The 12,036-nt window shown below is 42.6% G+C and overlaps 2 protein-coding genes across 2 annotated transcripts; both read left to right on the top strand.

The window, feature by feature from the left end:
- Nucleotides 1-919: 919 nt before the first annotated feature.
- On the top strand, nucleotides 920-3,328 carry LOC123096649 (B3 domain-containing protein Os03g0619600). Its single transcript, XM_044518409.1, has 6 exons — nucleotides 920-1,031; nucleotides 1,126-1,576; nucleotides 1,670-1,872; nucleotides 2,182-2,518; nucleotides 2,596-2,783; nucleotides 3,071-3,328. The coding sequence occupies exons 1-6, from the start codon at nucleotides 930-932 to the stop codon at nucleotides 3,326-3,328; spliced, it is 1,539 nt and encodes a 512-aa protein (XP_044374344.1). The 5' UTR covers nucleotides 920-929.
- Nucleotides 3,329-9,935: 6,607 nt separating this feature from the next.
- On the top strand, nucleotides 9,936-11,131 carry LOC123096093 (B3 domain-containing protein Os03g0620500-like). Its single transcript, XM_044517694.1, has 3 exons — nucleotides 9,936-10,293; nucleotides 10,368-10,618; nucleotides 10,745-11,131. Exons 1-3 carry the CDS (start codon nucleotides 9,936-9,938, stop codon nucleotides 11,003-11,005), a joined length of 870 nt encoding a protein of 289 aa, XP_044373629.1. The 3' UTR covers nucleotides 11,006-11,131.
- The last annotated feature ends 905 nt before the right edge of the window (nucleotides 11,132-12,036 follow it).

Raw genomic sequence — 12,036 nt, 5'->3', positions numbered from 1 at the left:
TTAAAAAATGGAAACAATACTTCTAAAAATTTTATTTTGTTTCCTTCTAAAATGAAATCCAACACCCTACTAGTACCTCGTAATCACCGAACGGTGCCAACTTTCTCTTTTGCCAACGTTTTGACCAAAACCTCCCCGCTTCTCCATGACGGGCCTACAAGTCTATGATACAGTGCCATCATCCTAGGGCCGTAAAATCCCATCAGAGCAGCAGAGACAAATCAGGGCATCCTACAGGCGTTCCGTTCGGTGGCTCCACCTGCTTCTTCTCTCCCTCCTCCGCCTTCCCGTGGTATCCATGCTTGCTTCTTCAAGTTCCAGCAACACACCAGCGTTGTGAGCCTTGAGTGCTCCCTTCCGGCCTGCATCGCAGTGAGTCCTTGGCTTTTGGTTGCTGCCTAGCCTTTGGTTTACCTCTTTCCCCACATGTGCATTTTGCTTCTTTTCTTTCAGTCCTTTTGTTGGGCTCAACAAGATCTGCTCCCTGCTTAGACAAAGGAAACTTTCAGAATTTACCACAGGGAGAAGCTATACATGTTTCTTTCTTGTTGGAGATCAGGTGACTTGATGGGTGCGTGCAGGGGCTAGGCATTTAGGCGTTTATAATTTTGCTTGATCTCTGGCTGCTCGTTTGTACAAACTCCCTGTAATTTTGCTTGATGTTGACGGTACAAACTCCCTTTACTTAGGCGTTTGTACAAACTCCCTGTACTCTGTTTCTTTTTCTTTTTTTTTGGGTACAAACTCCCTGTACTCTGTTTCTTGATTCTGTCTTAATATACCACAAGAACTTGTCCTGCATGATTCGGGAAAAAGAAACTTGATGAGTAGTTGCGGTGTAAAAAATGCTGCAGAGGATACTAAGATTTTCTTTCGCTGCCAGTCATAATCTATGTTTTTCTGCTTTCAGGACATAAGTAGGCGGCGAGATGAGCAATTCCTGCGAGTGCTGCAACAGATACTGGACTCATTTGCATGGAAAGGTCAAGTGTTTCTTCACGCAGATGGATAGACACTCTAGGCATAGCATGGTAAGTTCAGTGGATTGCCTTGGTCATTGAATCGGCAGCAATAAAACATGTTTTAAACCGATACTAGTAGTTATAACGATTCACATTTTTGCAGGTCATACCAGAGAGATTTGTGAACTATTTTGGATGGAAGCTGTCAGGAACCATTGAACTAGAAGCCCCCAATGGTAGTGTTTACGATGTTGAAATTGCTGAGCGTAGGAACAAAACATTACTCAGATCTGGGTGGGAGGCGTTTGTCGATGCCAATCATATAGTAGAGAACGACTCATTGATGTTCCGATACCGTGGAAGTTGTCGCTTCAAGGTTGTGGTCTTTGATTCTAGTGGTTGTGAGAAAGTGGTGTCCTGTGCTCGCATACTGACCAATATTAGTGATCAAGAACCAAGCACAAATTCTGCAGACATTTCGACCAGTTTCAGTGATGGTAATACTCCTTCGTCAGCACGAGCACGATCAGATGGTTGCCAGAGTGGAAGCTCAGGCCACCTTAGAAAACGAGCAAAGAAAGATGCAATATCTTATCCTTCGGAGGGTTCGTCAGGTTAACTTTACAACTGACTTGTAACTATTGATCGCATCATACGATACCGTTTTACTGCAGTTACCAACCCTTACTCATGAAACTATTTTACAGCAGAAGACAGTCCTTATGAGCATGAGTCATCTGAATTCGATGATCAGACGCTCCCAACGCCTCTTTATGTGTTATCAGGGAATTGCTATGTAACAGAAGAAGATGAGGCCAATATATTTGCACTTGCCCAGGAAATTCAACCTGAAATGCCTCTGCTTGTGGCTATGATGACGAAGCCCAGTGTGAAACCATATCCTGATCTGGTAATATTAAGTCAATCGTATGAACTCCCATGAAAAAGAAGTTAACTGTATGCAAGTTATAACTACTTCCATATATATACATTTGTCATTCGTTACTGTTTTGAAGTAAAAATGACCAAAACAGTGAAAGATGCACACTCATCATAGATTCAGTATACTTTGTGATTTATTTATTTTTTGCGGTTGTAACATGTTGTCGTGCTTTACAGTGGAAATCATGCTTTTAGGGGGATTTCACTTTTATTGCAGTATTAATGCTCATGATTAAAACTTGGATCAGTTTCAGATTCTGCGCCTTTGTGTGATCAGGTAATTCCCAAGGATTACACACTCGCACACTTTCCACACAGAAACCAGACTATCAAACTACAGCTGCCTGAGCAGAGCAAGAAATGGTACTGCGAGTTCCGTGTCAAATCTGATGGAGGTCGTTGCAATCTAAAGGAGTGTGGCTTTGCCCGTGACAATCATTTACTGGAGGGAGATCTGTGCGTCTTCCAGCCCATGATGAATCGTAAGGGTAGAACATTCAAAGTGATGGTCCATCTGCTTCGCAAAGCAAGCATTGATCATCCCTTCGGTAAAAATGGTTTGACAAGCAAAAAGAATGCTCCAACATTGTGTATTAAGGAGGAACCAAATGACGGTATGGTAGTTTCACAGAAGTATTACCACCCAAAGAGTTTGTATCTTTCTGTGTGATACATGTGAAAACTTGTTCAGGAGAAGAAACCCCTTCTTTGGGACATGAAGAACATGGAATCAGTGACGAAGAACCCTACATGATGCCAAGGGGTACCTGTCTAACGCAACTGCAGAAGAAGAAAATTTTGGAGAAAGTTGAAGCCATCGGATCAGATCTGCACATCTACATCGCAGTCATGACCAGGAGCAGTATCCTCGTCTCCCTAGTAAGTCTAGAAAAATATTCTTCTGATTTTGAGTTGACAGGTATTTTCTTTTGAGAGAAATCAGTCCATATAAACATTTGTGATCCCCAGTTGCCCATTTACGTCATGACCATGAATTGGATGTGGTACTAGTAGTTTCTCCAACTTAGATTAGGGGGAGGTATGTTTCAACCGGTCATCCACTGTATCAAGAGAAAATTTGCAACCTACCACTCCTCTACATGATTGTAAGTTTGCATGTTATTCTAATAATGTGTTCAATATTCTGTGTGCATATGAACAAACAGTCCTTTGCCATAAAGTACTCTGCCACGTACCTTCAGAAGGGGAGCGGGAGTTTGGTGCTTCAGGTGGAGGGTAAGAGCCAGATATGGCATGATGAAATGCGCGAAAAGGCGGGTGCCATGAGGATACGTGCAGGCTGGACTTCTTTTGCCAGCGACAACAACCTGCGGGAGGGGGACATCTGCCTCTTCGAGCTGATGAAAAACGAGGGGGGACTGAAGAAGATGGTGGTCTATATCATTCCCCGTGAGCTTTGCTAGTTTCACGCTCTTGACAAGAGGCAGAGAGGTCTCTGCTCTTTGTGCTGGCATTTTGTATGTTGCTGATGTGGCTCTTCGCTGCTTTTGTGATCTGGAAGTAGAACTATGGGCATGGCCACTTTCTGGAATGAGTAAGAAACTGATATTTGTGTGGCAAACTAGTAATTTAGTTTTAAACAGATTGTGATTTCTTACTTCAGTGGCAGCCTTATTTTGCGGCATGAAGTTTAAACTAGTTGCTGATGAAGTTTGTATGAGGAAGCCACTTATTGTTTGTATCCTCTGAAGTTTAATGAACTCATGATGCCTAGTTTCTTAGTTCACTTGTGTACTTCCTTGGGTTGATGCAAATTCAGTGCATATCATAATGTACTCTACTCACTACGGTAAATCCAACCACAAAGAATGTCCAGGAATTAGTGAGACAACATTCAAGAAGAAGGATCGAGTGGAAGATCGTGAGACAATTCGTCTGGATGGATGGATCTTGTCTTCAACGTGGCTTCTATTTTCTTTTTCCATTTTGGCCTAGACATGTACACCATTGAAATTGGCTCTGAGAACCATGCCATATACGATTATGAAACAATTAATTTACCTGAAAAATAAGTACATATCTCTTTTTTATACTATTTCAGTCAGTTTCAGCTATATTAGGATCAGACACCACTATTTTGAAAATTTAATATTCGCAATCTTAACGAGGCAAAAACAATTAGGCTGTTTGGATTTTTGTCACGTAGAAATCTTTCAAATAAATTATCTCAATGATTAAATTTTCAAAAGTCTTGAATTCCTTTTTTTTTCACCATTGAGTGGTTTGAACATTTTTCAAGTTTAAAAAAAATCACAATTGAGTGGTTTGAAAATTTTCAAGTTTCATTTTATTTTATTCAGACTATCTCTCAATGTTTGATATTTCCATGTTTTAGAAAATTCTTGTTCAGAAAATAAGTCATGTGTGTATTAAAATATCGATTTTAAATGCTAATTTAATGTTTGAATCTGATAGATCAGAACAAATATGAAAAATATCAATAACTTGGGGTAAAACATTAATTACATGGATATTACACTAAATATGTGTCTAACAGAAACTACTTAGCTCTATGAATATAATTATGTTTCTTCCCTTTGGGTAAACAAGGAAAGGCTATTACATACTTCCAAATATGAGCTAATATTTCCAATTCATGTTTTTCCACATATAATTCAAACATGTGAATTAGCATAGTAGATTGGATCCGCAGAAAGGAGTTTCAAAATCACCTTGAAATGTTCAGTACCGCAAAACTGAAATGTTCTTAAAACAGTGTTATATGATCAAGAGCATATATATAGTTTGAGGATGAAAATCGCCTCAAATGTTGGTCCTCATATAATGCAGCATCTATAGGAAAGACTAGAAGATCTTAATCCCTTTTTCTTTTTTATCTCTAAAGGTATTGCTAAATTCAGATTTGGCAAAACCAGATGAACTATATGGTATGCCAAATATGGAAAAAGGGTCACATACCTTCAAGTGATATCATCAAATTTGAGTCATTAAGCTCCCCATATTGCCCACCAGGTTCACCAGAGCAATTCGATATAAAAGTAATACAAAATGAAAGAACTAGAGATTAGTTCAAGACAAATTTACTCACAGGGGCAATAATGCTCTTGCACTAATCTAACCTTATGGTGCAAGCAGCAAACGGCTGGGCAATGTAAGTTATTGCACAACCCGCAACCCACTTTATACTTTGGTTAAGAAAATAATTCAGAACAACAGAACTTGGAAGTTGCATGTGATAGTTTATAAATCTACATAGTAGGAAGATATTATACTATGCAGCCACTGCTCAATACGGCAAGACACTTATAACTTCAAATATAATGCAAGACACTTAGTTTATAAATCTGTTTGCATGCGGCGACGAATTTCGTAGCTATTGGTGGATAGTTGCACCATCAACCTTATGTTGAATCAAAGAACATATCAAGAAATGAACTAAATAACTAAAAGCAGCCCAAATCCTATACGGGGACAAAATGAAGAGAAAATAGGAGAGAAATCAGGGATCATAGAAATCTGAAGCTCATAATTCTGAAGTCATATATGAATATAACAGCGCAAATCATGACTTCAGACATGTAAAAGAAGGAAAATGTTGGACAACTTATGAAGGATATTCTGAATTCTGAAACCTCTCTAATAATTTGGGGAGGTTTATTCCAATTTTGTAAATGAAAATTAGGTATCATACATCAGAAAAGGTATGCAAAAGCCATTCCACTGCTTTTTCAATCTGAAATTAGAACTTTTGCATACACCTATATGTACTGCAATTATTATTTCGTAAATTTGACAGTGCATAAACTTTGAAGCACAAGTGCACAACAAAAACTTTTACTACAACTCAACAGAAAAATGAAACGTTTGCTTAGTCAGTTTGCTTACCAGGAACTAATAGGACACCCTGCAGATCACTCACACATGAGAAAATAGAGAGGTGTCCTTGTCAACACACAACATCATATAAAACACATGGTTACATGCAGCCTAGTGCTTGGATAAGTTTCAATTAAATCATACAAACTGAATAAACATCAAATCATCACAGTTCACAATAGAGTAGATCGAACCTTAATGGCACCTCACGCAGCAATCAGTTAAAAATTGATCACTTCATAAATCCCACCAAGCCTGTCACTAGAGAAATCTTAATTGCAACCATCAGAAAATTGCAGGTCTCAAACAACTAATGCTTTGAAAATTCTAAATCTGAAAATACAGAAAATAAACATTATATAACCATGACCTACCAATTGACATTAATATAAATCTAATAAGGCAGTGGGTTTATCTAAAAAATTGAGATAATCATATATGCCAGAATCACTAGCCAAGAAGCACATAGGCACTGCATCCCATCCCTCGCGGCTACAGCCGCTGCAGAGGTATGAAGGGCAGTTACTCGGGGTGAAACAGTTAATGAGGAATAGGAAGGAGGAATAAAGTGAAAGATGACAGAGACGGTGGAGGCAATGCCAGCGCTGCAGAGGACACAAAACAGTAGCCTGATGTGAGTGCACATCACAACTCAGCTTAAGTAGATCAATTTATTTATCAAACAAGCGGATTACATCCTAACTTGTCGACTTGAACACATGAACCGGACTCTGTAACAGCCTAACAGAGCCCATCAATTGGTATAAACACATCGATAGACAACCATAGGAGGAACTCTTGCTACAAAAGTAGGAAAGATTCGACTAGATGACAACTAAGTAGAAGAACTCCGACTAGATGACAACTAAGTAGAAGAACTCCTCGCCATCCCCACCAATCAGCGACTCCTCTTCCCAGCCTTTGCCTTCCAGCTTATCCTGCTAGATGTTTCGGACTTGTAATCCGATTACTTCTGGTTGCCTCCTCAACACTCAGCAACATGAAGGCCATCAGTGAGTTTAATTCGGTTGTATGTGCTCCGACATTGACAGGAAAACAAAAGAAAGCAAGTCATTCATATGGCCTCAAAAAGACTCTGTAATAAACACAAGGACAGGGTAAAAGATTGAACCTTCTTCAGGCGATTTGGTCAGCACGACCAGGGGGGTTTGGTTGATACGACTAGATGACTGTCCAGTAGACCAGCTCCTCGACAGTCGGCTCCTTTTCACTCCCTTGCCGATCCAGGATTTCTTCTGCCACAACTGCCGGAGCTGTCTCCTGGTCACGGCTGTTCTGCGCCTCAGTCACGACGAGGCAGCCGCGGTGGAAGGAAGAGGGGGATGGGCCTCGCCGACGGCGGAGGGCGAGGCTGCGGTCCAGGATCGCCGACGACCAACCTGCAGCCTCGGAGTCGTCGGCGAGAAGGAGATCCCCGCAGCGATCTCTCTTCTTCCCGCCGGGGCCGCGCATCTGCGCCGGCTGGACGGGATCCACGAAGGTGAAAGACCCGTTCATGACGAGCATGGCGCTCGCGCCCCGCAGCGGGATCTCGACGGACGACATAGCGACGGCTGTCGAAATCGATCGAAAACCTAGATCTGGCTTGGAGCAGCGAGAGCGCGGGAGGAAGGAGAGAATTGAGCCGAGGCAAAGACGGAGAAATCAAATTATCGATCTGGGCGACGGGTTAGGGTACGGCTTTATACTAGTACGTAGAACCGAAAGCGGAATACGTATTTTATACTGAAAACGAGTCGAATACGTATTTTATACCGAAAACGAGTCGAATACGTTTGTTTTACCGTAGGTAATTGGTAATTGCTCGAATTTGTCGTTTTTTTGAGAAAAAAGGTAAGTCCTCAGATGACGCGCGTCACCAGCATCTTCGTACGTGTAAACTTTTTTTTGTTGTTGAGAAAATCGTATGTGACAAATGGAGGAAGGAGAGAGCTGAGCGGAGACAAAGATGGTGGAAGTTATAGATCTGCGCCGGGCGACGGATTACAAGGTTCGGAATTCAAAACAAACTTAAGCACGGCTTTATAAATTATGCAGTACGACCGAAAACAAATCGAATATGTAGTTTACATGTGTGTTACTTTTTTGTAGGCTATATGTGAAAACTTGTGGCGCTCTATTTTTTTTTAGGGAATGTGGCGTTCGGATGGAGAGATGGGCTTTTTTTTAGAGAAGGATGGAGAGATGGGCTAGCAATATGTGCCGCTACTAGGCCGAGTTGTGTAACATGCGCAAAAAGCAGGAAAAAAGAAAAAAAAACCGGTATTCTTCACCTCAGCTCATATACACCTGGGTGTGAACAGTAAAAATAAAAAAAGTTGTGTAACATGCGACACTCGAGTACAGGTAGGAGTCTGGGAGATATCTGCATCTTTGAAAGAATGAAGAAGGGCACTCGGAGAACATTCTCATCACTTAGAGTACGTCTACTTCGCAAATCAATGCTGCATTCCGGTGCAAGCGGAACTTTTTTTTTAAACGGAGGCAAAAGCTTTGCCTCATCCACTAAATAAGAGAGAATAAAGTTTGTTACAAGCAACCCGATTACACGGCATGGGAATTACTCTCGCAATATTATTGACCCTAGTTTTTTTTTCACCGGCGATGATCCAGAGGCTAGCCTCAGTCGTGATGGAGGCAAGCAATGCAGTCGGTGGCGCGCTCTTCTGCTTGAACACTCTCGCGTTTCGCTCGTTCCAAATAGTCCATGAGACAAGCATGGTGAGGAATGCCTTGGCTTATCTGAATGAGGTGGCGCTGTCGCAAGTACTTGCCCACCAAGCCTCAAACGTGTCGAACAAGGGCCAAGTGTTTATGTCGAGCCCAAGAATGTGGTATTTGTCAATGACCAAAGACCATAGCCTTCTCATGTAGCGGCACTTGTAGAGGAGGTGAGTCCCGCTTTCTTGCACCCTCTTGCAAAGAGGGCACATGTCACAATTTGGCCATCCACGCTTTGCCAATCTATCGGCAGTCCAAATTCTATCTTGAAGAGCTAACCAAGCAAAGAACTTGACTTTTTGAGGAGCCCGAGCCTTCCAAATCATTTTATCCATGGGTGAGAGAATCATCCCTAAGAACTGTGCCTTGTATGCGGATGCCGCCGAATAGTGCCCACTAGCCGTGTGCTTCCATAGGATGTCGTCCTCGGTGAGTTCATCAAGTTCGACCTCATGCAAGAGCATCCAAAGAGTGAAAAACTGCGAGATGTGCTCGGCGGAGACGTTGTTTGGTGGCTTGATCTTGAGAATCCATGCGTTATGCTTGAGGGCCTCCCGCACCTTCCAATTATTTCTCGTGGAAGCCTCGTGAATGAGCGGGGCAATGTCCTTTGGCATGCGCCCAAGGAGCCAAGGCGAGTCCCAGAAAGGGGTCTTCGCACCATTACTGACTGTGATAGTGGTGGATGCATAGAATAAATTGAGGTCCTCCACGTCACACAGGTTTCCCAATCCCACCCACGTTTTGGTGGGCTCCTTCCATTCATACCACGGCCAGCGCAACCGGAGAGCACGCGTGAACTTGTCGGTGTTGAGCACCCCGAGTCCCCCATACTCGAGAGGCCGGCAGACAATCTCCCAATTTACCTTGCATTTTGCCCCTGTCGTCTTGTCCGCACCGGACCAAAGAAAAGCTCTCTCAAGCTTGTTTACACTGTGAAGGATGGTTTGCAGGATGACCAATGGATTGGCGGGGTAGACGAGTTGGGAGGTGATTACAGACTTGACAAGAGTCGTTCATCCAATGGTTGTGATATTTTGTCCCTCATAAGTTGTTAGCTTGCTTGCAACCTTATCCACCAGGAATTGAAGATCCACCAACTTTAGCTTCCAAACGGATAGGGGGAGTCCCAGGTAGCGCAAAGGGAAGGACGTCCTTGTTGCCGGCAAACCTTGGGTTAAAATACCCAAGTCGAGATGGTTGCAGCCGATGGGCACAAACGAACTCTTGTGAAAGTTGGTGCAAAGGCCCGTGACCTCCCCGAAGCCCCGCAAAATGTTTGCAAGGTTGTCCACATCCCTTTTGATTGGAGCCAAGAAGACTGCCGCGTCGTCCGTGTAGAGAGATGTCCCCATCATAGGTCCCCTTCCCCTGATTTTATGTAGGAGCCCCTTTCTCGTAGCCAGCTCAAGAATTTTTTGTAGCGGGTCAATGGCGATGACGAAGAGAAATGGGGATATGGGGTCCCCTTGCCAGAGGCCCTGGCCATGCTTGATTGGGTTGCCAGCAATACCGTTGAGAATGATCCTCGAGGACGATGAGGTAAGGAGGGCCGCAATCCAGTTCCTAAATTTGCTTGGGAACCCTCGCCGTTGGAGTAGATCGAGCAAGTACTCCCATTTGATGGTATCGAAGGCCTGTGCAAGCGGAACTGGTCCTAAACGAGGAAGCTCAACTCATGGCAAAACAAGGGTTGATTCAGCTACCCCTAAAAGAGCACGCACAACTGATGGTAGAACTAGGGCAAAGGCAACTTCGACAACCAGTGTTAGGAAGGAACCAGGTGATGGTACATCAAGATGCCCTCGGTAGGCTGAAACAAATTGGTGCACTTCCAGTTCTCTCCTTTCTGATTCGTTTTAGAAATGTTTCCAGGAGGAAATGAGCCTTCTTTGGTTCACAACCATGGTCACGAAGCACGTCAGGGGCCTGTAGAGTCTAATAAATCCAGAGGGCCTCGGAAACGTCCCTACATAATATCATCCACTGCATGTCTGACCAGGGAGCAGGAGATGTATGTCGACAAGAGAGCTCGCTCCCTTCAGTCCGATGTTCCCATTTATGCGTCAGTAATGAACAAGAGCAGTGTTGGTGACAACAGCCTGTATGCCGTAGTAAGTCAATCGAGATCTATTCTTTACACATTTCAGCTGCCAATGGGATGTGTTATTATTCATTGTATTCTTAAACCTGGTAAGATTTCAGCTAACATGTTGTTTTAATGCAACATTGTGTAACAGACTATTTGCAGGAAGTATGCTGCTGAGTATCTACCAGCTGGAGCGCAGACTGTGACACGCCTCAGGGCAGAGAAGAGCAAGACATGGGAAGTCAAGGTGAACCCGAGGATTGGTGACGCGAAGATGCTCAGGGGAGGTTGGCGCGAGTTTGCCCATGACAACCATCTGAAACTCAAAGACATATGTCTGTTCCAGCTGATGACGGACCAGAGGAAGCTTACGATGATGGTCGACATCATTCGTCACAATGAGAAGCGTTAGTTTTAACTTTCCAGCTCATGAGAGTGAATCTCTGGTGGCTATTCTGCTGGTATTTTGTGTGTGCTTTTGGTAGTTCTGTAATCTGTAAACTCTGGTGGTGTGGCTACTTTCCAAACTAAGGGAGAAACCTATGTTTATGTTGCGGAATTATTGAAGAGGCCTTCTGGTATTCAGAGAGTTATCTAATTTTAGGTTGGGTTATTGAATCAATGCAATATTGTTTTCTATGCACATTATCGCAAACTTCCCCTGTGTTTCTATCAAACATGAATAAATAATTGTTCATGAAACCATATGTAGTTTGATTCGATGGATTGGTTCTGTAGAGAGATAGCTACAGCAACTTTGAAGGTCTGAAGGATGAAGTGATGGTCTGTTGGAATCCACATTCAGTCATTCCATAATCACTCTGCTTTAAAAAGGAACTGTCTAACTGTTTGTTTCCACAAGAACTGTAGAACAGGGCTTCTGACTCAACATAATACGGTATGGTAGAGAAGAATTATTTACCGTCGGCATCGACCGGTGCCTCTTCCCTGCCTTTCTCTTCCGCGTCCGCTTTGTATCTTGTCCGGTTATTTTTTGTACAGCCCCATCGCCGCGTCAGTTCTGCACGTTGGCAAAGGTGGTGCGGCCACTGCTGTCACTATGATTATATGGTTGTAAAGTCTCCAGTGTTAACAAAGAAACAAGAAAAAGAAGTTACATATACTGTTGTATTGTGACACACGGATAGGAGAATATGCAAAATATGAACACCTACTGCAACGAGGATAGAACAAATGCTGAATAAAACATGATTTAAAATAAGTCATGTGTGTATTGAAATCTCGAGCTTACATAATAATTTAATATTTGAATCATATATCTCAGTACAAATATGAAAAAATCAATAACTTTGGGTAAAACATTACTTATATGGATAATATTACTCATCAAGCCGTGTAGAACAACTAGAGAAGCTGACATGCACTAAATATGTGTCTAACAGAAACTACTTAGCTCTATGAATATAATTCTGTTTCTTCCCT

This window comes from Triticum aestivum, chromosome 4D (assembly GCF_018294505.1).
Source record: "Triticum aestivum cultivar Chinese Spring chromosome 4D, IWGSC CS RefSeq v2.1, whole genome shotgun sequence".
Lineage (NCBI taxonomy): Eukaryota > Viridiplantae > Streptophyta > Magnoliopsida > Poales > Poaceae > Triticum > Triticum aestivum.
The sequence above is the reverse complement of the archived record's forward strand: the minus strand, read 5'-3'. Positions and strand labels throughout refer to the sequence as shown.

What these genes read in the sequence shown, in the direction of transcription:
- LOC123096649 (XM_044518409.1), top strand. Translation starts at nt 930, where the DNA reads ATGAGCAATTCCTGCGAGTGCTGCAACAGATACTGGACTCATTTGCAT. An exon ending in TCCTTCGGAGGGTTCGTCAG is followed by an intron (nt 1,577 to 1,669) that starts GTTAACTTTACA and finishes ACTATTTTACAG; the next exon opens with CAGAAGACAGTCCTTATGAG. An exon ending in GCAGTATCCTCGTCTCCCTA is followed by an intron (nt 2,784 to 3,070) that starts GTAAGTCTAGAA and finishes ATGAACAAACAG; the next exon opens with TCCTTTGCCATAAAGTACTC.
- LOC123096093 (XM_044517694.1), top strand. Translation starts at nt 9,936, where the DNA reads ATGGCGATGACGAAGAGAAATGGGGATATGGGGTCCCCTTGCCAGAGG. An exon ending in TAGGAAGGAACCAGGTGATG is followed by an intron (nt 10,294 to 10,367) that starts GTACATCAAGAT and finishes GATTCGTTTTAG; the next exon opens with AAATGTTTCCAGGAGGAAAT. An exon ending in ACAACAGCCTGTATGCCGTA is followed by an intron (nt 10,619 to 10,744) that starts GTAAGTCAATCG and finishes ATTGTGTAACAG; the next exon opens with ACTATTTGCAGGAAGTATGC.